This window comes from Gasterosteus aculeatus, chromosome 17 (assembly GCF_964276395.1).
Source record: "Gasterosteus aculeatus chromosome 17, fGasAcu3.hap1.1, whole genome shotgun sequence".
In the NCBI taxonomy this organism is placed as follows: Eukaryota; Metazoa; Chordata; class Actinopteri; order Perciformes; family Gasterosteidae; genus Gasterosteus; species Gasterosteus aculeatus.
This window is the reverse complement of record NC_135705.1, coordinates 14169679-14193336: the sequence shown is the minus strand read 5'-3', so window position 1 is coordinate 14193336 and position 23658 is coordinate 14169679. Positions and strand designations below refer to the sequence as shown.

The 23658-nt window shown below is 40.4% G+C and overlaps 2 protein-coding genes and 1 long non-coding RNA gene across 11 annotated transcripts in view; 1 reads left to right on the top strand and 2 right to left on the bottom strand.

The window, feature by feature from the left end:
* Positions 1–18170, bottom strand: part of dlgap4b (discs, large (Drosophila) homolog-associated protein 4b) — a 91416-nt gene extending 73246 nt beyond the window's left edge. For 7 of the 9 annotated variants that reach the window (XM_078092569.1, XM_078092562.1, XM_078092570.1 and 4 more), the window contains exon 1: positions 17858–18135. The gene's annotated coding sequence lies outside the window, so the exon portion shown is untranslated. Of the gene's footprint in view, positions 1–17857 lie in introns of all 9 variants that reach the window. The other 2 variants (XM_078092567.1, XM_078092564.1) reach the window with 2 other exon arrangements.
* On the bottom strand, positions 12004–14577 carry LOC120822168 (uncharacterized). The gene is made up of 7 exons (XM_040181594.2): positions 14438–14577; positions 14146–14282; positions 13921–14014; positions 13363–13692; positions 12998–13157; positions 12797–12924; positions 12004–12668 (listed from the first exon to the last, which is right to left on the bottom strand). The coding sequence occupies exons 1-7, from the start codon at positions 14459–14461 to the stop codon at positions 12372–12374; spliced, it is 1170 nt and encodes a 389-aa protein (XP_040037528.2). The 5' UTR covers positions 14462–14577; the 3' UTR covers positions 12004–12371.
* On the top strand, positions 13480–14743 carry LOC120822169 (uncharacterized). The gene is made up of 2 exons (XR_005712652.2): positions 13480–13621; positions 14511–14743. It is a non-coding gene; the product is annotated as an uncharacterized LOC120822169 (long non-coding RNA).
* Positions 18171–23658: the final 5488 nt, after the last annotated feature.

The following is a 23658-nucleotide window of genomic DNA, read 5'->3' as shown; positions in this document are numbered from 1 at the left end:
AATTAGGTCATCATTTGGCCTATTTAAAGCATGAGGAACTCAGCATGGATATGTTATGTAATTTTAAAAAAAACGTACAGATTGCATCTTGCTTTTTCCGAGTTATATATAAAGTGTGAACTGCAGTCGGTATCAATGTTCTCCGGGTCTCTAGGGCGCAGCTGTAAAATCTGCAGCTTCTACATCGCAGTGACGCATTTGGTACAAGGAAGAGCTGCAGAGTGCCGCTCTCAGTGTGGGCTGCAATGTCGCTAAAAGAATCAACCCCACCAGCCGTTACTATGCATGAAAGTTTTCCCCTCACTGGGACAGAGGTGTGCCTCAGACCTTCCAGATGCCAAATATAAACGGGAATCAACAACCAAGAACAGGAGGCCAACTTTGGTGCAATCTTTTCAGTATTTTCAAAAATAGTTTGTTAACCCGGCTTATTTTTGTATTTTACTCAGTAAATTGGTTATTTTTCCCAACCAAGGCAAGGCAGTTAAGGCTGTCTGGGTTCAGTGTAGTAGAGAGACCAGATCAAAAGTTTTACGGTTGTATTTTTTAACATAGGTGTAACAATAGTTCATTAATTTACATTTCATGTACTTATTTTGTCCAAAAGCAAAATTGCAACTAGCACCACTAACAGCTTGCATGACCGCACTAGATTATCTTTCTTGGTCAATATAGCGCACACTTGGGAATAATTTTTTTCATTCTTAAAAAGCTGGCGAAGAACATTGAAGACTGCCATAAGTCGCATAAGGCAACATGTATGCAAAACTTTATACACAGAAGCATCAACAGACGCCTTATCCAGGTGGTGACTCGGGATGTTGTACTTCTGAAGATGTCGAAGTTTTGAATGCAATACGCATGGTCTCATGCGGCTGACTATTGGTCCCTTTGTGAATGTCAACCACCTTCTACACACACAGTTGGTGTCCAGATGGCTCCCCAATTTAAGTTGCATGTATTTACTTGCAATATCAGGAAGTGAGTGAGTAAAATATGCACAGTTCAAAACATCGGTGCTCACGTATCATGCTGTGAATGGTTCAGGTCCAGTCTACATCCAGGACATGGTCAAACCCTACATCCCTGCACTCCGCTCTGCATCTGCAAAACTGCTTGTTCCTCCCTCACTGAGAGCAAAACACTCAACAAGATCACGACTCTTGATTTTGCTGTCCTTGCTCCGAAATGGTGGAACAAGCTCTCTGATGACATCAGGACCGCAGAGAGCCTTCACATCTTCCGCCGCAAACTAAAGACACACCTTTTCAGACTACCTTGACTAAAACGACTACCAAATTGTAGCACTTAAATTGTACTTATAATGGCTCTTATCTATAACAAATTGTAGATCGGCGTATTTGATAAAATTTCACTTCCTGTCTGTATTCTTATGTTTGAAATGCAAATGATTATAAGTCACTTTGGATAAAAGCGTCAGCTAAATGACATGACATGTAATGTAATGAGTTTTACTGCAGATATGTGCTGGCCGACCCCCCACAGCTCCACCTGTAGTGGGAGCTGAACATCAGCTCCATCACCAAAAAGGCGCAGCAGATGCTGTTCTTCCTGAGGTGAGTCCCCCACTGACTGACTCTGTCATCCTCTTTTCCACCGATCACTCCCTTCACACTCCACAAGCACATACACCTGTCACTTGTCACTTTCACATACACTCACAACACAGTTGTGTGGAGTACGGAATCTGTTCGCTGGTGCACTTTATTTTTAAACTTTTTGATTTTTAACTTTTATTCCTTTATTTTTTAAACCAACATAAAAAGACACATACCAGTCTAAGAAAAAATCAAAAATATTTTTATACACACCACACACAAGCAAACAGGCAAAGAGCTCAGTCAAGTCAAGCTGTTATTCACACTTGGTGCTGAAGGGGATTTAGTTCCGTTCTCAAGGCAATTGATTTACCACGCTTGTGATTTAGTTTTACTGGACCAATCTCTCCCTTTTCCTCTGTTGGCCTGTCACTGTCTGGGAACAGTGTTAGGAACCATTGATGGGACAGGGCTCGACTAATGACGAGACAGATCGAGATCACCAGTCATGCAGCAAGTACCACTTCTTAAGTTATATTTTCCTGTCTTATTTTAAATGAAATTACAGCAGCTACATTCAGCTCAGTGGCAGTCAATGTGAATGTGGTTGAACAGCAGTAGGATTCAGCGTAGGTCTTTTATACACTCATTTATAAAGATGACAGCCATTTGTCTGTTTTAATTTCATTGTATGAATAAATACTAAATAAATGAATAAATATGTTCAACATTTTATTACAATATCCCCTGTAATTGCATTAACTTGCATTGGTCAGTTTGAAGCTGACTGTGTGGCTGGCATTCCTGTAAAGCCAACTCATATAGTGAGCACACGATATGATCACGCCACGGGCACTTCATATAGAGGTCACTAGATTCATATGAGATAGTGACAAAGAATACCGACGTGACATTAATAATATTGCAAATGTCTAACAGTCATATGCATTGATTCATAAAATGGGAGTCAGAAATCACTGGAGCCAGTTTTAAATTACAGTTAACAGGGTGCATTGTTAGTAACAAAACATAAAGCTGCCGTCCTGCAGCACTTAAAAGGTCAATATTATGATCAGTCATGATACTTTCTCCTCCCACGTATAAAATGCCACTTAGTGTGCAAGGTTTGCATCACAACACATTTAATGTCATGTTTCTCAAAAGCAAAGGCAACAAGGCAATGTATACATGTAGAGGCATAAACAATCAGTTACTAATTTATTAGGTCCAGCTTTCTAGCTTAGCTTATTAGAGAAGTATTGATTTAACTGTGATTATATGTCATTTTTGTTGTTGAATTAAGTTGCATTAGAAATCCATTTCCAATATTTTGTCCAAACCATTTATACCAACAAGGGCAGAATACAATATTTAGAATTAAGGTACTGTGACATTTTAAAATAATACATTCCAGCACAACAGCATCAGCTGTCAATATAAATGCAACTAAAGATGTCCTACATCTAAATGGAACAGAAAATGTTATTTCCTGAAATGTCAGGAAAGAAGGAGAACCAACCGGGTAAAGGGCATGACTTTTTCAACCTTTGTCAGTTCAACTTTTAAGAGTCAAGTGCTCATTACTGTAGAGATACTTTTTACTCTCGCCTCAGGTGTACATTTTTAGAATCAATGTTCATGTCTGGCCTCTTGGCATCGTCTGCTTACTGCTTCCACATATAGATACCATTATCTAATTAACGTCAGTTTCTACAAGTTGGGCTTTATGGAGAGTAAATATTAATATTTGTTATTTCCACTGTGTTTATAGTATTTAATACATTGTTAAAATATGCACAGGTTACTTATAAAGCCTCAAGCAAACGATCAAAAGTCTATGTATTGTGTTTTAATAACAACAAAAAGGCAAGTGGAAGCACCAGTAATTAATGAAGACAAAGATAGTCCGTATTAAATAGATGATTTATTTCTTCCAGACAGAAATCTGACATGTTTTACGTATTTGGTGCTGACAAAGCTGCTGTAATATGATAAGTGCTTTAATGCCAAGAGGGCTTATTCCTCCCTTCACAACTTCTCAAATGCACTGACAAGTCATCAATGACTCAGGCTGATGAGTGCGAGCGAGGAAGGTTAGCATGATTAGCTCTCCCGTGGTAAGCAAGTGTGACGCTGCATAAAAAGGATATAATTAGCAGCACTCTCCTCAGATAAGCCAAGGTCGCTTCAGGCCATTCAATCAGGGCTACTCATGGTTGGACTGGCATTTATAACCTTTTTAATCTTCTATGGCTGTATAAACACTCATTGATGCAGGATTATGGTTACAAACTAACAGTTGATGTTAAGGTTACTCGGAAATAACATTCAAGGCTGGAGTATTTTCTATATTTCTTTTCATTAAAACAGCAGATGGAATATCCTTTTACCAAAATGTTATGAGGGACAAATGCTAAGGTCATATCAAAAAGCTTAATGTTCAGTGTGTCCTTCAAAAGGACAGAAATAAATGGTATATTGAAGGCGGGTTGAAGAGGAGAGAATACATCATTTGTTCATGATGGCCACTAAGTAACAAGATTTCAGTATTGATTTTAGTATTTCAGGTAATTATTTACAAGATTTGTCAATACAAGAAGATTATGAGTCTGCAGGGACCATAGCAGCTGAGTGAGGTTGTACTTCAGTGTAATGTACTGTATATTGTAAAATGAGTTTTGAGAGTTCATTGCACCCGTTGAAAACCACTAATCAGTTTGTCCTTGAGTCGGAGTAGACGCCTGTGAAATTGAAATTCACTCTGAGATATCAGAAGTTGATGATGTATTTTGGTTTTGAATACTTGAGACACACACAACAAGATATGGATATAAGTATACAGAAAGCCAGGAAAAAACAAAAATATACACTGACTCAATGTATGTATATAGAGGATACAGTACCGTGCTGTGTGACCGCTGTTACACAGATCAAACTCATAATAAACTATTTAACACAAATGAAAGATTACATTACATTTTAATCTAAGGAAATCGTGCTTTGTTGGGTAAAGTCCCTTTAAAGAGAAGAAAATTCTGCAAAGCATTGACTGACGAGTTCAGCATTGACTGATTGAGTGACGCAGAACAACACGAGAGAGCATTCCTCCATTGTCGAGGAAACAATCTCTCTCTGTAGTTTCAGATCAAAATATATATATATATATATATATATATATATATATATATATATATATATATATATATTTCGTATATACAGAAGTATAAATACACCACGTTAAGTATATGTTTGTGTCTCTTGAGTCATTGCTCATTTGATTCCTTGGAGCTGGCATCTGAACTTGGCATTTCACCCGTCTGTTTATTTATCTCCACATCCTCACTTTCCTCCTTTCCAGGTTTTCGTCTCACTATGATATCCTTTATGAGTCACCTACAGGTCTGCACTGCCGAGAACTCCAGTAATTACTCCAAAACGAAAGCCGTGCTAGGGTTATTTTTATTTTGAACACAGGACATATAAAAGTAATTTCACAAATCCAAGGAGAATTAAAAAACGTGGATAGATAAATTAGAATAAAAATAGAATATAGAACAGAATATTAATAAATAATAAAAGTAATATAAGTAATAAAAGTAATAACAGAAAGACAGACAGTCAGGACCTCAAGTGGGAGCTGGTCATCAGCTCCATCACCAAGAAGGCTCAGCAGAGGTTGTTCTTCCTGAGGCAGCTGAAGAAGTTCAACCTGCCAAAGACGATGATGGTGCACTTTTACACAGCCATCATCGAGTCCATCCTCTGCTCCTCCATCACCGTCTGGTACGCTGCAGCCACAGCCAAGGACAAGGGCAGGCTGCAGCGTGTCATCTGCTCTGCAGAGAGGGTGATCGGCTGCAATCTCTCCAGGACTTGTTCGCTTCCAGGAGCCTAAAGCCCAGGCCCCCACTGACTGACTCTGTCATCCCCTTTTCCACTCCGTTCACACTCCACATGCACATATACAGTACATGTCACTTTCACATGCACTCACAACACAGTTGTGTAGAGTATGGCTATCTGTTCGCTGGTGAACTTTATTTTTAACTTAAAAAAAGAATATATATATATATATATATATATATATATATATATATATATATATAAAACCTTTATTTTTGAACTAACCCATAGTCTTATATTCTAACCCATAGCCTTATATTTTATTTTATTCCTCTTGCACTATGTCGTCTTATCCATCTTATTGTCCATTGTCTAACTGTCTGCTGTTATGCACCAACCGCCAAGTCAAATTCCTTGTATGTCTGACAGATTTTGGTAGTAAATAATTCCTGATTCCTAATTTACAGACTGGGAAAGTCTATCCTTTGGTCCAAATTGCTCAAACTGAGTGTGGCAATCAGAAGCCTCCAATGCATAGCATCATGTGTGTGCGCAATGTCTCACATACAAATAGATAAACACATCATTGTTAAACTAATCATCTCCATGTATACTTTGATTCCAATCAGAGTAAAGAAAATTAAACACTCTCAGGTGCTGCATAACCTAATCAAGACCCAAATGAACTCAGGTCTGAACAAAACTAACACAGGCATTTATCTATTTATTGGTCGGGTCTGGAAACAGCAAACGGCATGAATAAATCTAAATCAGCATCATGTCAAGCATTTAGAGAGGCAAACCGAGCTATGGCTGTGTTTGTTTGGAACTTGGTTCCTCCAGTTTTTCCACTGTCATTAATTTGTGCCCAAGTGTGTACCGTTGTGCACGCTGGATCAGTTAATGTCAGCCCACCGTAACACTGCACTTATGCATCATGGCCTACCGCTGAGGATGTGATTCCGGCTGTAGCAGTATGTATGCATATAGTTACACACAAAGTCATTATATCTAGTGACATATTTTCACACACACAGAGCCAATTATGTGTTAAAAGCATTTGACTAATTACTGGGGGATGTTCAGGTTGAGCGCTATTTAATTAGAGAAGAGCACACAATTCTTGTCTTAATGCACATGTGTCAAACTGGCAGCCAATGGACCATATGCGGCCTGCCGGGGCGTCCAGTGTGGCCCGCCAGATGACTTTGCTATTGTGAGAATTAGAAAAAGGTCCCCACGCATGCGCAGCCGTCCGATATTTGCTTTTAATTCAAATTCCAGCACGCCGGCAATTGTTGTGAGTCACATGACGCAGGCAGAGACGTCTGTTCGACAAGTCGTCCAAGGTGTGCGAGCATGGGGGAGGGGACGCTATGGCCCGGGAGGTTGAAGAAAGGTGAGAAATTGGATGTGTGGTGGAGTGCAATACTAAAGACGAGTGACTGTCACGCTCAATGCGTGACACATGAGAGCCCTGAAAGTGTGTCAATGGCAAAATATGCAAAGTCGACGTAACCTGGCACGGGAGCACTACGTTGTCCCGTTTTGAAGTGAGGAACGTAAGGAGCCTCTTTACTCGTCATCCAGCTGATCAAGCTAGCGTTAGCTCGCTAATAACAGCAGTAAAGCAGTTAGCAAGACTAAGACATGTTTTTGTTTACTCGCCTCTTTTGGACCATTCATTTTTCAATCTGTTGTCTTGTATATGTTTCGTGCTTTGTCCCATATCGGTTATTGTTGACATAAATATTTGTGTGTGTTGTACTTTTTAATGCTGTCATATACGATAGTCCAGTGCACTTGCGCATATACTGTGGGTTATACGGTAGTTGATGTTACACCTGTAGCCTAAAGTGAGACACGGTGATCCATTAAACCAGTGCGGCTAACTAAGAAGCTTCTAATGCATTTATTTACGAGCGTTTTGAATTCATCTCATAGCACTTGGTTGTTTTTAGCTGTACTTAGATGGGGTGTATACACTTAACTTGCACTACAATGATGGTAATCATTTAATGAATAAGCATCAACTGAACATTTGGGGTGTGTTTGTGAGTGTGTGAGAGTGTAGTATAGAGAACAAGCTCTGACGTTAAAACAAATCCTGTTAAATTTTCTGATTTGTATTTTCTTTTATAAATGATTAAGTTCAAGGAGCAACCTGTACTTTCTGAAACATTTTTGCAAAGTGAATTTGCAGTTTTGTTTTAGAATAAAGGGTTGGAATTTAAAGCTTTTTAATGCTATTTTTTTATTTATCCGATTCATCGATTAATCAAAGAAATAATCAATTAATCGATTATCAAAATAATCGTTAGTTGCAGCCCTAGACTTAACTATAACTTAACTATACTTTTGGAGACTACAGGAATCTCTTGTTCCAATGGATTATCTTAATGTAAAGACAGAAATATTGAACTTGCCAATGCAATGCCTTATATTTTTATGAGAAAGGTACCAGGAACCGTAAAAATGTACCTGCTTTTACCACCGAGTTGGACTGGATACAGTAGGACATCTTAATACATTCGACATACTATGTATTGGGACATACAAATTATTTTTCTGACATGCTAAATTGTATCTTGTATGAGTAGTGGGAACGCATAGATGATATTTACATGGACACAAAAAGTTGTCCTTATACAAGTTAGACTTCAATGATTTGATTTTAACTTAAGTTGTAACTTAAAAAAGTTTGACACTTGGGAAATACACTTATTTGCTATTCTTTTCAATACCTACATATATCTGTATACTAAATATGAAGTTGAGAGCAGGAGAGGATTGAAGACTAGAAGCACTGGAATGTCAAAACATATGGGGTGATGTGCTGGGTGGCTTCTTGGTACTGGAGTCTCTTATACCTTGTTTCTTATAAAACATTATGAGATGGCAGTGGTTCATAAACAAAAACACACATACAGAGCTTCTGGCAGCTGAAGTAAACAGGGACAGATGAAAAAACGTCTTGCACATTCTGTACAGACTCTCTCTACTGATCTGATCGGAAACCGAAAACGGACCTGGATTCTCTCAATCCAATAAAAACCGGTAAGACTGTCAGATCTTTTGAAGAACTGCAAACAACCACGGCCAGTTGCTGAGGCTATCATTCAGAGCAGAGAGGGGGAAAGGATTAAGGCTGCTGAGAAAGAGCGAGAGAGAGAGGGGTCTGCATCCTAATGAAGGCCTGAGTGTGGACCGGCCTTGTTAAGGTGGCTCAGGGGAGAGGGAGGGAGATGCATCGTCTGGATGGGTAGGTGTTTGCTCTAGAAGGAGGGGGCAGGATACGGGTAAGGTAAAATGGGAATATACAGAAAAAGATTTAAGAAGAAATTAGGATAAGAGGATGTGCATGAACGGCACAATTTTTTTTAATGTTACACCATAAAAAGGTATCGCCCGAAGTTGGCTGGGATGGACTCCAGCCCCCCCGCGACCCTGTGTGCAGGATAAGCGGTTTGACAATGGATGGATGGATGGACCATAAAAAGGAAAATATTTTGAATTACACACCACATCCATCATGATGGTATTTTTCACTTCATGGGCCATTCAGTCAAGTTACTACAAAATCACCTAAAAAGCTAAAAAATAAAAGATCTCCCGACAGTCACTCTACTGACAAAGGCAAAATGATTGCTTTTGCACGTATAAATGTATTTATATGTTCCTTTTTTTGATGCCGTTTGTTTATGACTGTGGCTGTAGGTGAAAAATTAACAGATATTTGGAAAAGTGCATAATTATCCTGCGGTTTTACACTGCTTAAGCCTTGCCGGATAAAAAATCTCTGTATCTCTGTTGTGAACACTTATTTAATGCATTACATGTATTTAAAATAGTCAGTAGGTAAACAGTATGCAAACTTAGTTCACATCATCTTTTACCCTGTCGGACTGGGGTCCTCGTCGACTGACATTTTCCTGAAAAGCTGTGCTTTTAGAACCAAACATTATCTCTCCCTAGCTTTAAGTGTTGTTTAAACTTAATTATATTTGTAATGGTAAAAATATAATGATACCATAATGTTTTATTAGATTAATGTCTAAAGCTAATCATAATTCTCAGGAAGTTCCATGACACCAGCTGTGTGGGAATCATCTGAGTAGAAGAATCTCAGAGCACCTCTTCTCTTTGATCCCATTTGTCTTTGCATAACATGGCTGCGTGGCAGAAGGAGAAGGTGTGAATGTCTCCAGCCCCAGTCCTAAATCGAATCAAACATCTGTTGTAAGCAACTTGAGTCTAACTTCGGCTCTGGGACCTTCTTGCCTGCCTCCATCCTTTTAGCATAACAAAACCAAGGTGTTAACCCTGTCGATGTATAAATATATCTGTGTTGCTCTCAAACATTAAGAAGAAGCTTGCTGCTGGCTGTCGATGTATAGCCGTTGTAGTCTTCTTCCTTGCAAGAAATAAACAGAAAATGCAGCTTTAAATCACAAGAGACTTTATAACTGATTCCCGATTGCATGAGAAAATCTTCCACTACATATTTTGTATTTGCAAAACACCGCCGGTGTAATCAAAGAAAAAACAATGCCAGTGAATGTTGAAAAATATCAACAGTAATGCTTTGCGAAATCCTTTTGTCACCCAAACCTTTAATCACAACTCTGATCAAAACATAATGATTAAATGACCTTAAGAATTTAACCAAAATCAAACATCCGCGAGCAAAAGTTAGTCTCCGTGAGGTATTTGCTCGCTTGCAAAACGTGAAGAATCTCTACTCGCGATCGAAGGAGTTTTCTACGCGCTCGCTGTTGTTCTTTTTGACAGTAAGGTGGAGACGGTGCTTTCAGGGTCCGATCGATGCCGCGAAGTGCGTCCCCTCCCGCCGCCCCCCTCGCCATCCACGCCTTAAATCTTCGGCTGCTTTTCGAATAACTTATTTTCCCCGTTAAGATGGTTCAGCTACTGTAGAGAAGAGGGCACCGTCTCTCGCTCTTTAATCTCATTATGTGCTCGGCGAGAACGACAGCTTTGTTTCTCCGACGCGCCCTGAAACAAGTCGAGAATTGAGGTTTTATTGCTGTATGGTTGGGTGTACGGTTGTGTATATTCAGAAATGAATAAATGTTGCATTGTCATTTCCCTACCAAAAACAGCAGTAGGGTTTTTCAGTAAAAAAAAAAAACTTATAACAGTATTGTAAATAAATGCTGAGCTTTGATCGATTTCTAAAAAGTCTAAAAAGCACACAGACATAAAATATTTGGTTTCTTCTGCTGACAGTTTCCAATTGCGGAGAATAACGGCATCTTATCTTTACGACAGCGGCCAGTGAGGCCGCTTGAATATGGATTTCAGCTACTTTATCCCTTTCTGAAGCTTTATGTCTTCCTGCTTGAACTTCAGAACTTAAACGTAAAATCTTTTGTCTTTAACCTTTTTCCTTAAGATGCAAACATTATTAATTATTATTAACTAATAGTTACTGCGGTAACATTAAAGCATCAAATTAATTATGAGTTAGCCCAGACACTTCAACTAAAATCCTTACGGAAACGCAAGAGGGGAAATTATTTTTACCCCATTTCCCCTTATTGCCTTCATCCCTTCATTGATGCAATATGATGTAATCCAGCCCCCCTGCCTGAGCAGTGGAATACACACCTCCGACTCTGCAGATATTTAATACAGGCCTGCTCTATACATTATAAATGCCCCTCTGCAATATACCATCCCCATAAAACAAAGCCACCGTACAAAGAAAACAGAAATGACCCGTCCTTGGAATATTGCCTGGTATTGGCAATTATATTCTGATCCATCTCTATAAAATATGTCACTCTAAATGCGGCCATTCGTGACATACATCAAGGCAGGTCCATTCAATTTTTTTTTTTTTTTTGATTTTCATATCATTGATAGGTTGCCAGCAGTGTTCCCCTATATACTCAAATCTGAATTAAAAGAGATTTCAAATTCCCTGTCAGAGTTCATTGTAATGGAAAGCTGTGAAAATACAAAAAGGCAGTGTGTAATAGTGTACACTTGAACTGACGGTAATGATTTTTAGGTTGAAGCTTTATAAAATATGTTGTTTTCTGCTCCTGCCCTGAGCCAACCATCATGACGGGAAGCCTCTTTCAAAGGCTACATAGGCAACTACAACAAATCTGAACCAACACAGAGTCAGCTAGAGTTCAGATTATGAATAATAATAATAATAATTTTTTATTACCTTACTTTGGTAACCCATGTCACTGCACAGCAAAATGGACAGACTCAAATTAACACTATTGGAGTTAATTTCAACACTTTTAAAGTGTCCCATGGGGTCCACACTACACAGTGTCAATGTAACACTTTTTAAAGTGTTGCCATTTTAACACTGTTATAGAGTTAATTTTAACACTTATATAGTTGAAATTTAACAATACTCAAGCGTTAGTTTCTCAACACCAGTGGGTAGTGTTAGAAATTAATACTCATCGGAGTCATTAATTAACTCTTATAGTGTGATGTGCATACTATAAAAGGAGTTGCCCCATTAACACTACAAAGTGTTATTGCTGCCCCCCCCCCGCACCAAAAAAAATCTTTAAATGAAATGTCAATAATTAGAAATACAAATGACAAGTTCACTACTTTAACATTTTTATTTCATCAAATGCATCAACATTACCAAATATTTTTTCATTGCTGTACATTTATCTAAATGTAACAATAAGGCACTATGTATGCTCTTTGACTATTGTCATTAGAGCATTGCTTGTCAAATGGTCTAAAATAAGTCAGTGCCTTCACAGATATGACAGAAAACACATTCATTTGGTCTTCTGTACAGTATGCAGACCATTTGCTTGTCAAATGGTCTAAAATAAGTCAGTGCCTTCACAGATATGACAGAAAACACATTCATTTGGTCTTCTATACAGTATGCACTAAAGTGGTCATCATAGTACATTGTTTGTACATTACAGAATATTATGAAAGCGTGCTGTTCATGTATTATAATATCACAGATCTTTTTGAACACAGGAAGATCATCGGTACATCCAGTGCATAAGTACAACCCAACCTGGTACTCAGTACCGTAATATCTGACCCACCTTGTACTTGTAACATTTGAACAGGCGGCCAAATGTAATGTCTAAAGCTGCCACTGATGTGTGTGCCTTGCACGGGAGTGGTTTCGGTCGATAATAAGGTAGAACCTTTGGATATTCTTCTTTTGCTCACCGATGCAAAGGAGGAACGGTTGTTTGCGTCGACACTCTCAAGGACGGTAGTAATACTGGCTCCTTCCTGTAGGTCAGTTAAGAGACATAAATTACTATAACATCTTGATCACATTTCTGCAGATATACAGAGCAAAACTGTCTCAGAATCCCAACATCTATTCAGGGATTCTTGGTGTAGGAACTTTTGCATACCTTAAGATATCTAACAAGACGGCTGGTTGCTTGAGCTGAACTGATCTTGGCAGTTTTTTTTTGGCCCCTTGAAGTTGGAGGTAGTAGATGCAGCAGCAAAAGGATTGAAGACATATCACTGTCCCATCCTAAAGGCATAAAAAATGTATTTATTTAGTATAACACTGAAATATATATTTCAACAAAACGTTTTATACTGACCATTGTTATCTTCAGACTCAGATTCAGTTGCTGACAGCAACTCATCCATATTCTTTCCAGTCTTGCAGTCTGTGATGTTTGGCCTGAAGAAAGTTGACCACTTGGACAGGAACTTCTGAGACACTTCGTCACCAAACATCATTGAGAAATCCTGGTCGATCTACAAACAAGGAAAACAATATTTTAATATACAGGTTCAAGCATACATGACAAAATTAATGAAAGGTCAAATACTGAAATGGAAGATTGAAAAGAAGATTAAAGAGATTATAGTATAGTGCCAAAAAATATTATATTGTCCTGCACTGGACTATATTACTGTTCTACACTGGACAACTACAACCAAAGCAAAAGAGTTTTCTTACCAATCCAGGTACATCAAGAAAACGAGGGAACACATCCAGGAATGAAGATGATGCATCATCCCCAACCATCTTCTGTCGATACTGGAAAGTCGCTCTCATCTTCTCTTTGACCACAGATTCATCGCTGGAATGTCTTATTGTAGATATCGCCTCCCTGCACTCCTCACCAAATAGCTGTTGGCAGGTTGACAGAGATTCTCGCCTGGTTTTTGGACCATCCTGAAGAACGGTCTTGGAACGACCCCGCAAGCCAGCAAAGGTGTTGCGTTGAACCGTCTTGATCCTCCGTGAAATGAAGCCAGTATTACCCTCAGGATCATAGTAGTGTTCCTTTTTAAAGAAAGACACAAACAGAGGCATCTCATGCTTCAATTTAAGAATAAGTTACTCAACACAAAAATTGTAGACAGTGAATAGACTGCAAAACATTTTAAAAAACAGGTTGAAAATGCAAGGGTGAGCAACCTACAAAAACTCATCTGAAACAAGATGAGTACAAACTAGAAAAGTGAAGAAGATATTGAAATCACACTGATTTGGTTTTCAGATAGAACTTACATATCCAAGTTTGGAGAATGGATCACGGAGGTATGGAAAAAGAGTCACAATTCCCAGTGCATAATTGGTCCTTACACTTGACGGTGGAACCCTCCTTTAAAAATAAGTCATAGTTTACTTTTAAGCATGTATGTTTTGTAAGAATAAATACACCTTTACTACTTATACAGAACAGCATTATTTAGCTACAACACATGACATATTCAAGTGACCTGCAATTCTTACCCATGTAGCTCTATCATATCTGCAACCAGGATGTTCACCATTTGTTTACGGGTTGCATCAGTTAGTGTTTTAGTCTTATCATACTCATTGAAGACTTCTTCATCCTTTGGATTGGCCCTCAGAACACCCTCAACCATCTGCCAAGAAATATTACATTGTTATGGCATGCTTACGGTAAATTAGTTTTTTTTTTTAAGAATTTAACTTTTCTAATGACATTACTTTATACTGCGGATACATTTACAAAAAATAATTAATTTTGGATTTCAAATGTATTTATTCAAAGCTCTACCTGTTTTGCTTCATTCTGGTCCATTAACCCTGTTGGGTTCTTTCTTTTTTTTCCTTTTTCTTGTGGACTCCAGAATAACGGTGGAATCAGATGAATGGGATAAAGCTGGGGATAGTGCAGTCTGTGCCACTACCAAGGATGAATGGGATGAAGTTGGGGACAGCGATGTCAATACAGAGGAGGATGCTTGATCTGCAACCAGCTCAACATCCAGATCTACAAAATGGCAGACAGAACAAAGACAATTTAAATGTACCTATCAGTAACAAAACAATCTCAATCTTAATTAAAAGCATTTAAAAAGTACTAAGCATATTATATTCTTCCTTAATTACTACCCAGTGATAGATCATATGTATTTAAGACAATGATTGTCAAGTGTTACGCCACACATCGTATTTCTCACGCTGAAAAAAAAGTCCGCGCTGGCTCCCCTCCAACCTTCCCGACGGTGTCTGTAACCGTAACCGCTGCACGTAGTGTCCACGCCCGGTCAGCCGTAGCGTTCACCCCCCCCTCTTCAAAACTTGAGCCCTGCGGCGTTGAGTAACTATAAGCACAGTAAAACGTATTTGAGAAAGGAGTCCTTCCGATTAACTTTCCGATAGTAACTTCATATTAACTACCGACACTTCTGATAATCAAAATGTAATTTAGATATACATATACCCAGTCCTCGTATGAGAATATTTGCTTTCATGCAGCTAAGACGTGGGAACCGGTTCTGGCTCTTAGCTAGCCAGCTAACTAGCATTTATTTATTTGAAAGAATGTTGGCATTACTAAAGTACCGTCACGTAACTTAACGTTACATTGTCAAACTTGAAACACTCAACAGGAATTCTATTTTGCTCAGTCAGACTCAATAGACCAGTAATCAGAAAACGTGTGAAAGTAGAAGAAACAAACTCTTGCTAACGTTAGCTTGGCAACGTTAGCTTGCCAGTTACCGTACAGTAGTTTGTCCGCTCTGGGCGTAGGTTACGGTTGCTAGCTAGCTGACATTAGCCTGGCTGCAGTAAAGGTGGCAGCATAACAGTTAACCTACATTACAGCGGCTATAAATATATTACTAATGTCTAAATATATGTCCATCTGTATATAATAATAGCACTCATTAGGTTATCTAATTAACTGTTACTTACCGACACAATGCAACACGTTTTCTTCAATTTTGAACAAACTGTCCTCGAAAACGTTGTGCTGCTCGTTGCGTTCCAGTTGAGTTGTGCAGGTAAATTACTTGAATCCCGCCAGATTGTTGCTCTCACGAGATTATTGTTCGCGCGATGCCAGAGGGTAGTCACTCCTTACACCCGAGCTGAGAGACTGACGACCCATAGAGTTGGTTTCACAATAACAGTATTAACACTCCATTTTGACACCAACTCTTTTGTGGTGCAGTGTGAAATCAAACAGATTTAACAACATACAGATTTAAATCAATTCCAAATAGAGTTCGATTGACTCTATCTTTATCAACACCAGAAATTTAACTCTGGTCAATTTGCTGTGTGCAGAGTATTTCAATAAGCAGATGAAAAGAAGTAACCATGTACGGTAGATAACAACAGCTCAAGACGTAGTGCAGGTTGTCAACAAATGAAGCAATAAAATAAACATAATTAAATTGTGAAACAAGATAATGCAGATGAGAAGTGCAAACATCAGATTTTATCAAATAATATCCAACATGGCGGTGGGCTGGTGCGCTTCTTTTTCTGTGTGTCCATGTGTGTGTGTGACAGACATGCAGAGAGGGCAGAGTGCCACTGTGAGTGACGAGATACGATGAGACACAGTTTGAGTGAGTGCATACTAGCAGGATGGAGAGAGAGGTAGTGTGTGAAAGTGGATGAGAGAGAGAGCCAGCGAGGGAAGACGGATATAAATGGCTATGAGTTAGCATAGTCTGCTACTTTTTTTTCATTACTTTTTGGTGACGCAAATCGAGGCCACTAACGCAGCAGTTAGGCCGCTTTTCAGGTCACTCAAAAAGCTTTGCTAAAAGGGTAGCTAAACCTTAATCCATTGTTAATTTGATGGAAGGAAATACACTGCAAACTACTAAAGGATCCACACATGCTGTTGTACATCAATTGATTACAACTTGTCTCATGTCATCCACTGTAGAGCCACACTGGGTTTAATTTCATTAAACTAGTAAATACTATTGATTATTGTTAATTAGTGTCCTGGGCCGAGCATAGCTGGATCTGGATCAGCTACGGGTGCTGTATCATTTAAAGTGCCCATCAGAGACAGATGAATCCTTCATACTAGTCCATTCATCTTCATCACAGTATTTTTTTTTCTGGAAACATCTTCTCCAGGATATTTTTTAGTTGTCCCATGTGCTGTGGATGATGTGAGGACTAATGAGTCGACAGAGCTGGTTTGGTGATTCAATTGAGTTTGTGGATTAACTGACCTTGTAAGGATTCGACTGGTAGTCTCAGCTAAATCATTCCATCTGGAAATGCACTAAATGTAAGGGTGCTCCTGGAGCCAAATGGCAGCAATTTATCAATTTGCTTTGCCACTTGCAAGACACACAAATGAATCACTTTTTGCAGAAAACAAATGTTTTTCTTCCGCCTCCATAAAACACGAGTCAATGCTGCTTGTCCCAATTCTCAGTGAAAAAAAAAAAAAAAAACTAAAAACCTACTTGAATCATTCCTCTCAAGAGGGTCTGTGCTGGAGTGTCTTTAACAAACAGAATGATGCCCCTTGAGTCCTTTGGGCCACCAAAGCAAGCTCGGATTCCTCAAATCTTGGGAATACAGGATGTCTTTTATGTATTATGAAAACATGATACTTGTGAGAGTACACCGATAAACTTAAGGCACCATATTACACCTCCGTAAGAGCCTATGGGAATGCAGGATGGGTTTCTTCTCATCTTGGTACAAAAACTCTCAAACTCATATTAGACTACTTTCTCCTCATAAATGCTGTTTGTCATTTACACACAGGGTCAAGAAACCAACCTGTACCGCGTGTTAAACATCGTATTGACCCGATGTGACAGTGTCATTCGGCCAAAAACACCACAGATTCCAAACCTCCATTGCTGATGCATTTACCTGTCGCAAATACCATTGCTGAGACACCGAGGCAGAGGAGCTGCATCGTTTTTAGACTCGCAGCATCACACAGGCAGATGGCCCACCGTTGTTATGCTACACCACAGACACACAAACCCCAAATTCTGCCACAGTAAACTGCGAGGTTTTCAACCAGCAGCCCGCGTGTCTTTTACCCCCTTTTAACGCGCAGCGGAAATGTTAAATACCGACTTCAATACAGCTTCCGAAATCAACGTGAGTCACCTTTCCCACGCACTTTGAACGAAATCTTCACTTGATGTTGAAAACACACAGACGCACGAGGAGATTCAGATATTCCGTCATTTACCTTCGAGTCGGAGCGCCTCTTGCCAACTGGAGATGACGACTCGGTCGTTTTATCCGCGTTTCGTCCGTAACTTCCCGGGCAGGACATCTGTTCCAGAAGACGCGCAGATAGAAAAGAAAGAGGGGGGGGAGAAGGAGAAGAGGAAGAAACACGCTGTGATAAACAGCCGCGACGCCGGTATTCTCTCCTTTGACGGCTTGTTTGCCCGGTTAACGCTAGTTTGTGTGTGACCGTCGGGAGGAAAAACCACAGCCGCTGTCCACGGCTGTGTCCATTATCAAGCTTCAGATTCACCTGGATGCTCAGAGAACACAGCCAGTCCAAGACACACACACAGAGAGAGAGAGAGAGAGAGAGAGGAGGACTGCTTCCGTCTGCCAAGCGAGCCGGGAGATACTGAGATACTGCTGCATCAAACAAACTCCAGAGAGAGCGAGAGAGCGCGAGAGAAATCTCAAGTGAAGGGCTTTAGCCTATTTAGGTTACCAATCATTCATCCCACTTGCATGAAGACGATTTAAATGACCACACCAATATAATTTTCCCGCATTATTATTTGTACTGAACCATTTTGCATCAACATTGTGTTTTGCTTTTCATGCAGCCATTGGCATCCATTTACAAAGAAAATGTATATTCCTTTGCATTGTCAAACCCCCCACAAACTAGATGACTTCTCTGATGGGTAAATTATATTTGATTTCCAAGCTCCAGCCATGAAAACCCCACGTTTTCTCATACGTGTTGACACTCATCCAGAGCCACGGAGGACAGTTTACAGCTTTTCCCGCAAGCTGTGTGGAACTCTTCATGACAAATAAACTGACCTTCATGTGTAAAATCAATGAAGCGCCCCTTAAATTTGGTCCAAGCCACATTATGAATGTGAACATAAAATGCATTACCACAACTGGTTATGATAATGCGACTAGTGCAGCCATGTCAGCTTTACTGTGATACATAGAACATTAGCATTGCTTTTCTACACAGACTGCTATTAGAGTATTGAGGGGAGCAGCTGCCTATAGGAAGAAGGCATGGCAATAAGTTAAACTTCCCAACATGCATAAAAAAATGCATTATGATTTATAGCTCCGTGGGTAAAGTAAAATATTGTAAACTACAAAATAATCTCTAAAAGAGAGATGAGTATTTAGTCAATGTTATCTTACTTCTTGTAACGCGCAACAATGCACCTATGGAGTTGAATAAACTGACTGACTAAAAGAGAAAAAAAAGTGCATTCAGTCCAATTTCTTTTTTTCTACAAGATCTTTTGATTTTTGTCTCACGTAACAGGCAACCCCGCTGAACAAACAACACATCCGCCCATCTGTTCTTATCAGACTGATCTTTCTTTACACAGAATGAAATTCATTTAGTCACCCTCAGCTTTAGCACGGTATGGAGGTATGCCAATAAAGAATAGACTGAGGTGAACTGAAAGCCAGTAAAAGACGCATTCAGAACCATGGACAGCTCACTGTGCGTCCTAACTAGGCCAAAGACGTTGCTCCTGTTCTTGCCACTACTTATTTTATCATGTCAATCTAAATTCAGCTCGGAACAGACTAAATATGAACTGAATACTGTTACATCCGGGAGCTCTTGTGGCAGAACACTCAGGAAACATACGGCATGGTCTGCAGACTGAAAAACGACAGGTAACAGAATGTGAAGTTTGATGAAACATCAGTCTACCTAATGCAGCAGGAGGACCACAGAGTTATTGCCTTCTTGTAGGCCTTCGACCACCTGTCACATTTGACCGCTTTGATCAAAGTTATTCTTAAGAGGTCGACATTTACCTTGATGTATAGTACTACAAAGCTGAGCACACACGGAAGCTCTTTCTCCCATGCACACTTGTTGGAGGACAGAATAATCTTGTTCGAAATGATTATTAGAACCCTAAATAAAACTCAGCAGTAAAATAACCGCCACATGGCAGAAGACTGCTAGTGAAAGTAATGCGATGCTGATATATTCAAGGACGTTTTATAAACTTGTAATGAAGTGACTTTACCCAACTACCATTCACTGTCCTACACAGAGCAGTATAAGAACACTGTAAAAAATGTCACCGTAAATTAACGGTGACTTACTGGAAGCAAGGACGCCATAAATTTACCGTTATTTTACGGCATAATACCATAAATGATTTTAACACTTTGTTCCCGTAAAATGGATTACAGTAAATTGGCGTGAACTTTACAGTTCTGGCCAAATACTGGCAGCGGATGCCAGTAATTTGCTCTTTTTTTATGGTACACTGCCGTAGAACACAGTATGTTGCCGTATATTGGATTACAGTTTGTTATCATAGGATTACTGTTTTTGTGTTATAAATAACAGAATGTTACCGTTTACTTATATACTTTTGCATTTAATTCCCCGCAAATGAGAGAAAGACAACCACAACTCATTTTGGTCATAGTGGTTGGAGTTTATTAGATGCCTTTAAGACAAAAATGTTAGACATTTGTAACCAAGAACAAAACATAAAATATGCCGCATGTATACAATAACAAAAAAATTAATCCTAAAATTATAAGGAACAAGGTAAACTAACTGCAACAATACGCTATGGAACACTTTCAATTGACCGCAGCAAACGGCTGGCGTCCTTAATCCAGTGGCTACTGTAAAACAAACCAAAATAAAATATTTAGAAACACTGTCATTGGTAAAATATTCAAATTACAAAGATGAGGAAGACAACAAGATGTAAGGAAAGAGAATGTTAATCATGCTAGGCAAATAACACTTACCAACGTTACTTGGAGAGACGAGGCAATGAGAAACTCCTCCGATGTTGAACTGTGTTCTGGATGAACTGAGACTATGCGTCTGAACGTGACGTTCAGGAGCAGTTGGTCACAATTGACACTCAAATGACTGTTAGGCAATGAACACTTTGAATAATAGAAATATTTATAATCTTTACATTCCGGCCACTAAAATGACAGCGAAGGCGGCGCATGGTATAGGGAGAATGTGCTGTGCAGCGCAAGGTCGCCGGAGCGAATCCTGGCTGCTCCCTGTGCCAAGTCGAAGTGTTCCTGAGCAAGACCCCTAACCCCAATTACTCCACATAAATGGACATTTTGGATAAAAAAGTGACTGAGATACTATCTCATTATGATGACTTACAGGACCTGTTTTTCAGTGGCTGACATTGGCTTCCATACATTAACCTACAACAGATGTAGATGGATTGTGATTCACTACACTTGTATTTCCACCACTTCATAAAATGGATGTAACATGCAGTTGAATTCCGGTAGTCTGATATTATCGTAAATTGACAGCTTTAACTGTTTATTCATGACATTGGCCGTTAATTTACAAGCAAGGGATGGAAATTTAACTGCATGTTACAGTTATTATGACATACTGTAAGATGCCGTTAGAAATGCACCGTAAATTTACAGCAATTTGTTACAGTGAAGAAGTGACCACTTATGTTGCATTCCCACAAGTAGTTATTTTGCTGGCATCTCTGCTCTTACAAAATACAGAGTACCAGCTGAAGTCACCAAAGAACATGAATTCATGGTAAAAAAATGTCCTCAACATCTGGTCTAAACCCAGCTCACGTTCCCTATTAGTGGGCGAACAATCCAACGGTTGGTGAATTCTGATATGAATATTCTGTCACAATGATAAGAAGAGCTGACATCAAAGGATCAAAAAGCGACATTGCTATGAACACTTGGCCGCCACGAGCCAGTTAATCCTGTGGTAACTTTTCTGACACCTGCTTAAAACCCCAAAAGTCAGAAGGATCGTGAGCTTTTCCCCCTCTGCTCCACGGGAGGTTTCTGTCCCCCCTAAGCTCGCCTTAGGACACTTGCGTTAACGTTTGATAGGTGTACCGCCCCGGTCAAACTCCACACCTGAGGGGCTGGGACAGATGGTGGCACGCCTCGCGCCGGACCATCAGCTCAATCCTGAGATCCAACTACGAGCTTTTTGACGACAGCAACTTTAATACACGCTATTGGAGCTGGAATTACCGTGGCTGCTGGCACCAGACTTGCCCCTCCAATGGATCCTTGATTTGAGGATTTAAAGTGCACCCATTCCAATTACAGGGACTCAATAGATTTTTCGTCATTACCTCCCTGAGTCAGGAGTGGGTAATTTGCGTGCCGACTGCCTTCCTTGGATGTGGTAGCCATTTCTCAGGCTCCCTCTCCGGAATCAAACCCTTATTTCCCATTACCCATTGTCACCATAGTAGGAACATAAAGTACCATCGAAAGTTGATAGGGCAGACATTCGATTGAGACTTCACCGCCACGGGGGGCCAGCGATCGGCTCGTGGTTATCCAGAGTCACCAAAGGGACGTGAGTGTCCGAGTGAGGAAAGGAGAGAATTAGTTGGGTGGCATAGCTGTGGTAGGAGAAGCCATGCGAGCAAATGACAGAGCCGAGAGAGTTGGTGTAGAGCGAGAAGAGGAGGGGGCTGAGGACAGAACCTCTAGTAACTAGTCCAGTAGTAAGAGGACCTCGCCAGGTTACGGCCGCCAGGTGCGGTAAGGTAGGACGAGAGAAGGGAGAGAGCAGAGCCTGTGACACAAAGTTCCTGAAGGGAGCAAATAAGGATTTGGTGGTTTACGGTGTCAAATGCAGCAGAAAGGTCCAGAAGGATGAGGACAGAGGGGCGGCTCTAGCAGTGTGGAGCTGCTCTGAGACAGCAAGGAGAGCAGTCTCTGTGGAATGGCCTGTCTTGAAGCCTGACTGGTGGGGGTGAAGGAGGTTGTTATGGTAGAGATAGGAGGAAAGTTGGTTAAAGATAGCACGTTCAAGACTTTTGGACAAAAAGGGGAGACTTGCATGGCTTAATCTTTGAGACAAGCATATGCTACCGAGGTCGGTGTTAGGGTGAGGTAGATGGGAGCGGGCCCAAGCGCAGCACACAGGAGTCACAGGGAGGTTCTTCCGACTGGAAAATAAGATGTTTATTTAGATATTTATACAAATGCAGCGCACAGGGACGGGTTATGTCCGGAGGGAAGACTGGCCTCGGAGAGCTCGCCAGCCGGCAGGTAGGAATCTTCGAGCACTAGGGCAAACACAGAAAAATGTGAAAAAAGACAGCGTCTATTCTCAGTGAGCAGAGAGATGGTCTGAATGGGTAGTTTACCACTCTGACGTCGGAACGATCTGAAGCTGAATGGCAGGAAGACCCGGATTGATATGGGAGTCCCCTGATGGCTGATTACCGTCAGCTGTTCGAGGTCACACCCTTCGGAGATGAATAGGTGGAGACCACACCTCCTTTCAGACACAGGGGAAAACACAGGCAAAGGAAACAAACACAATGGGAGCTGCTGGACTGACAGCATGACAGTACCCCCAACCACATCCAGTAGTCGTCTTACTGTATACGCAGGATGGTCATCAATGACTCGTGTGGGGGGAGGGGGAGTGGCCAGTGGGGACAGAGGACTGGTGAGGACCGGTTTCAGCTGGGAGACGTAAAAGGTAGGGTGATCCCTGAGGGCCTTCGGGATGATGAGTCTGACTGTGGAGGGGTTAATGACTGTCTCGATAACATATGGTCTAATGAAACGTGGTGCTAATTTCTTGGAGTCTGTCTTCAACGGAATGTCCTGAGCGGATAGCCACACCCTCTGGCCTGGTGTGTAGTTGGGGGCCTGGGTTCGGTGTCGGTCAGCAATCCTCTTGTTTTTGTCAGCTGTTCTCAACAGCGCTGCCTTGGTATCCCTCCAGATCTTGCGACAGTGTCGAAGATGATGCTGCACCGAAGGAACAGCCAACTCCACTTCCTG

What these genes read in the sequence shown, in the direction of transcription:
- LOC120822168 (XM_040181594.2), bottom strand. Translation starts at nt 14,461, where the DNA reads ATGGACCAGAATGAAGCAAAACAG. An exon ending in ACCAGAATGAAGCAAAACAG is followed by an intron (nt 14,283 to 14,437) that starts GTAGAGCTTTGA and finishes ATTTCTTGGCAG; the next exon opens with ATGGTTGAGGGTGTTCTGAG. An exon ending in GATATGATAGAGCTACATGG is followed by an intron (nt 14,015 to 14,145) that starts GTAAGAATTGCA and finishes TTATTTTTAAAG; the next exon opens with GAGGGTTCCACCGTCAAGTG.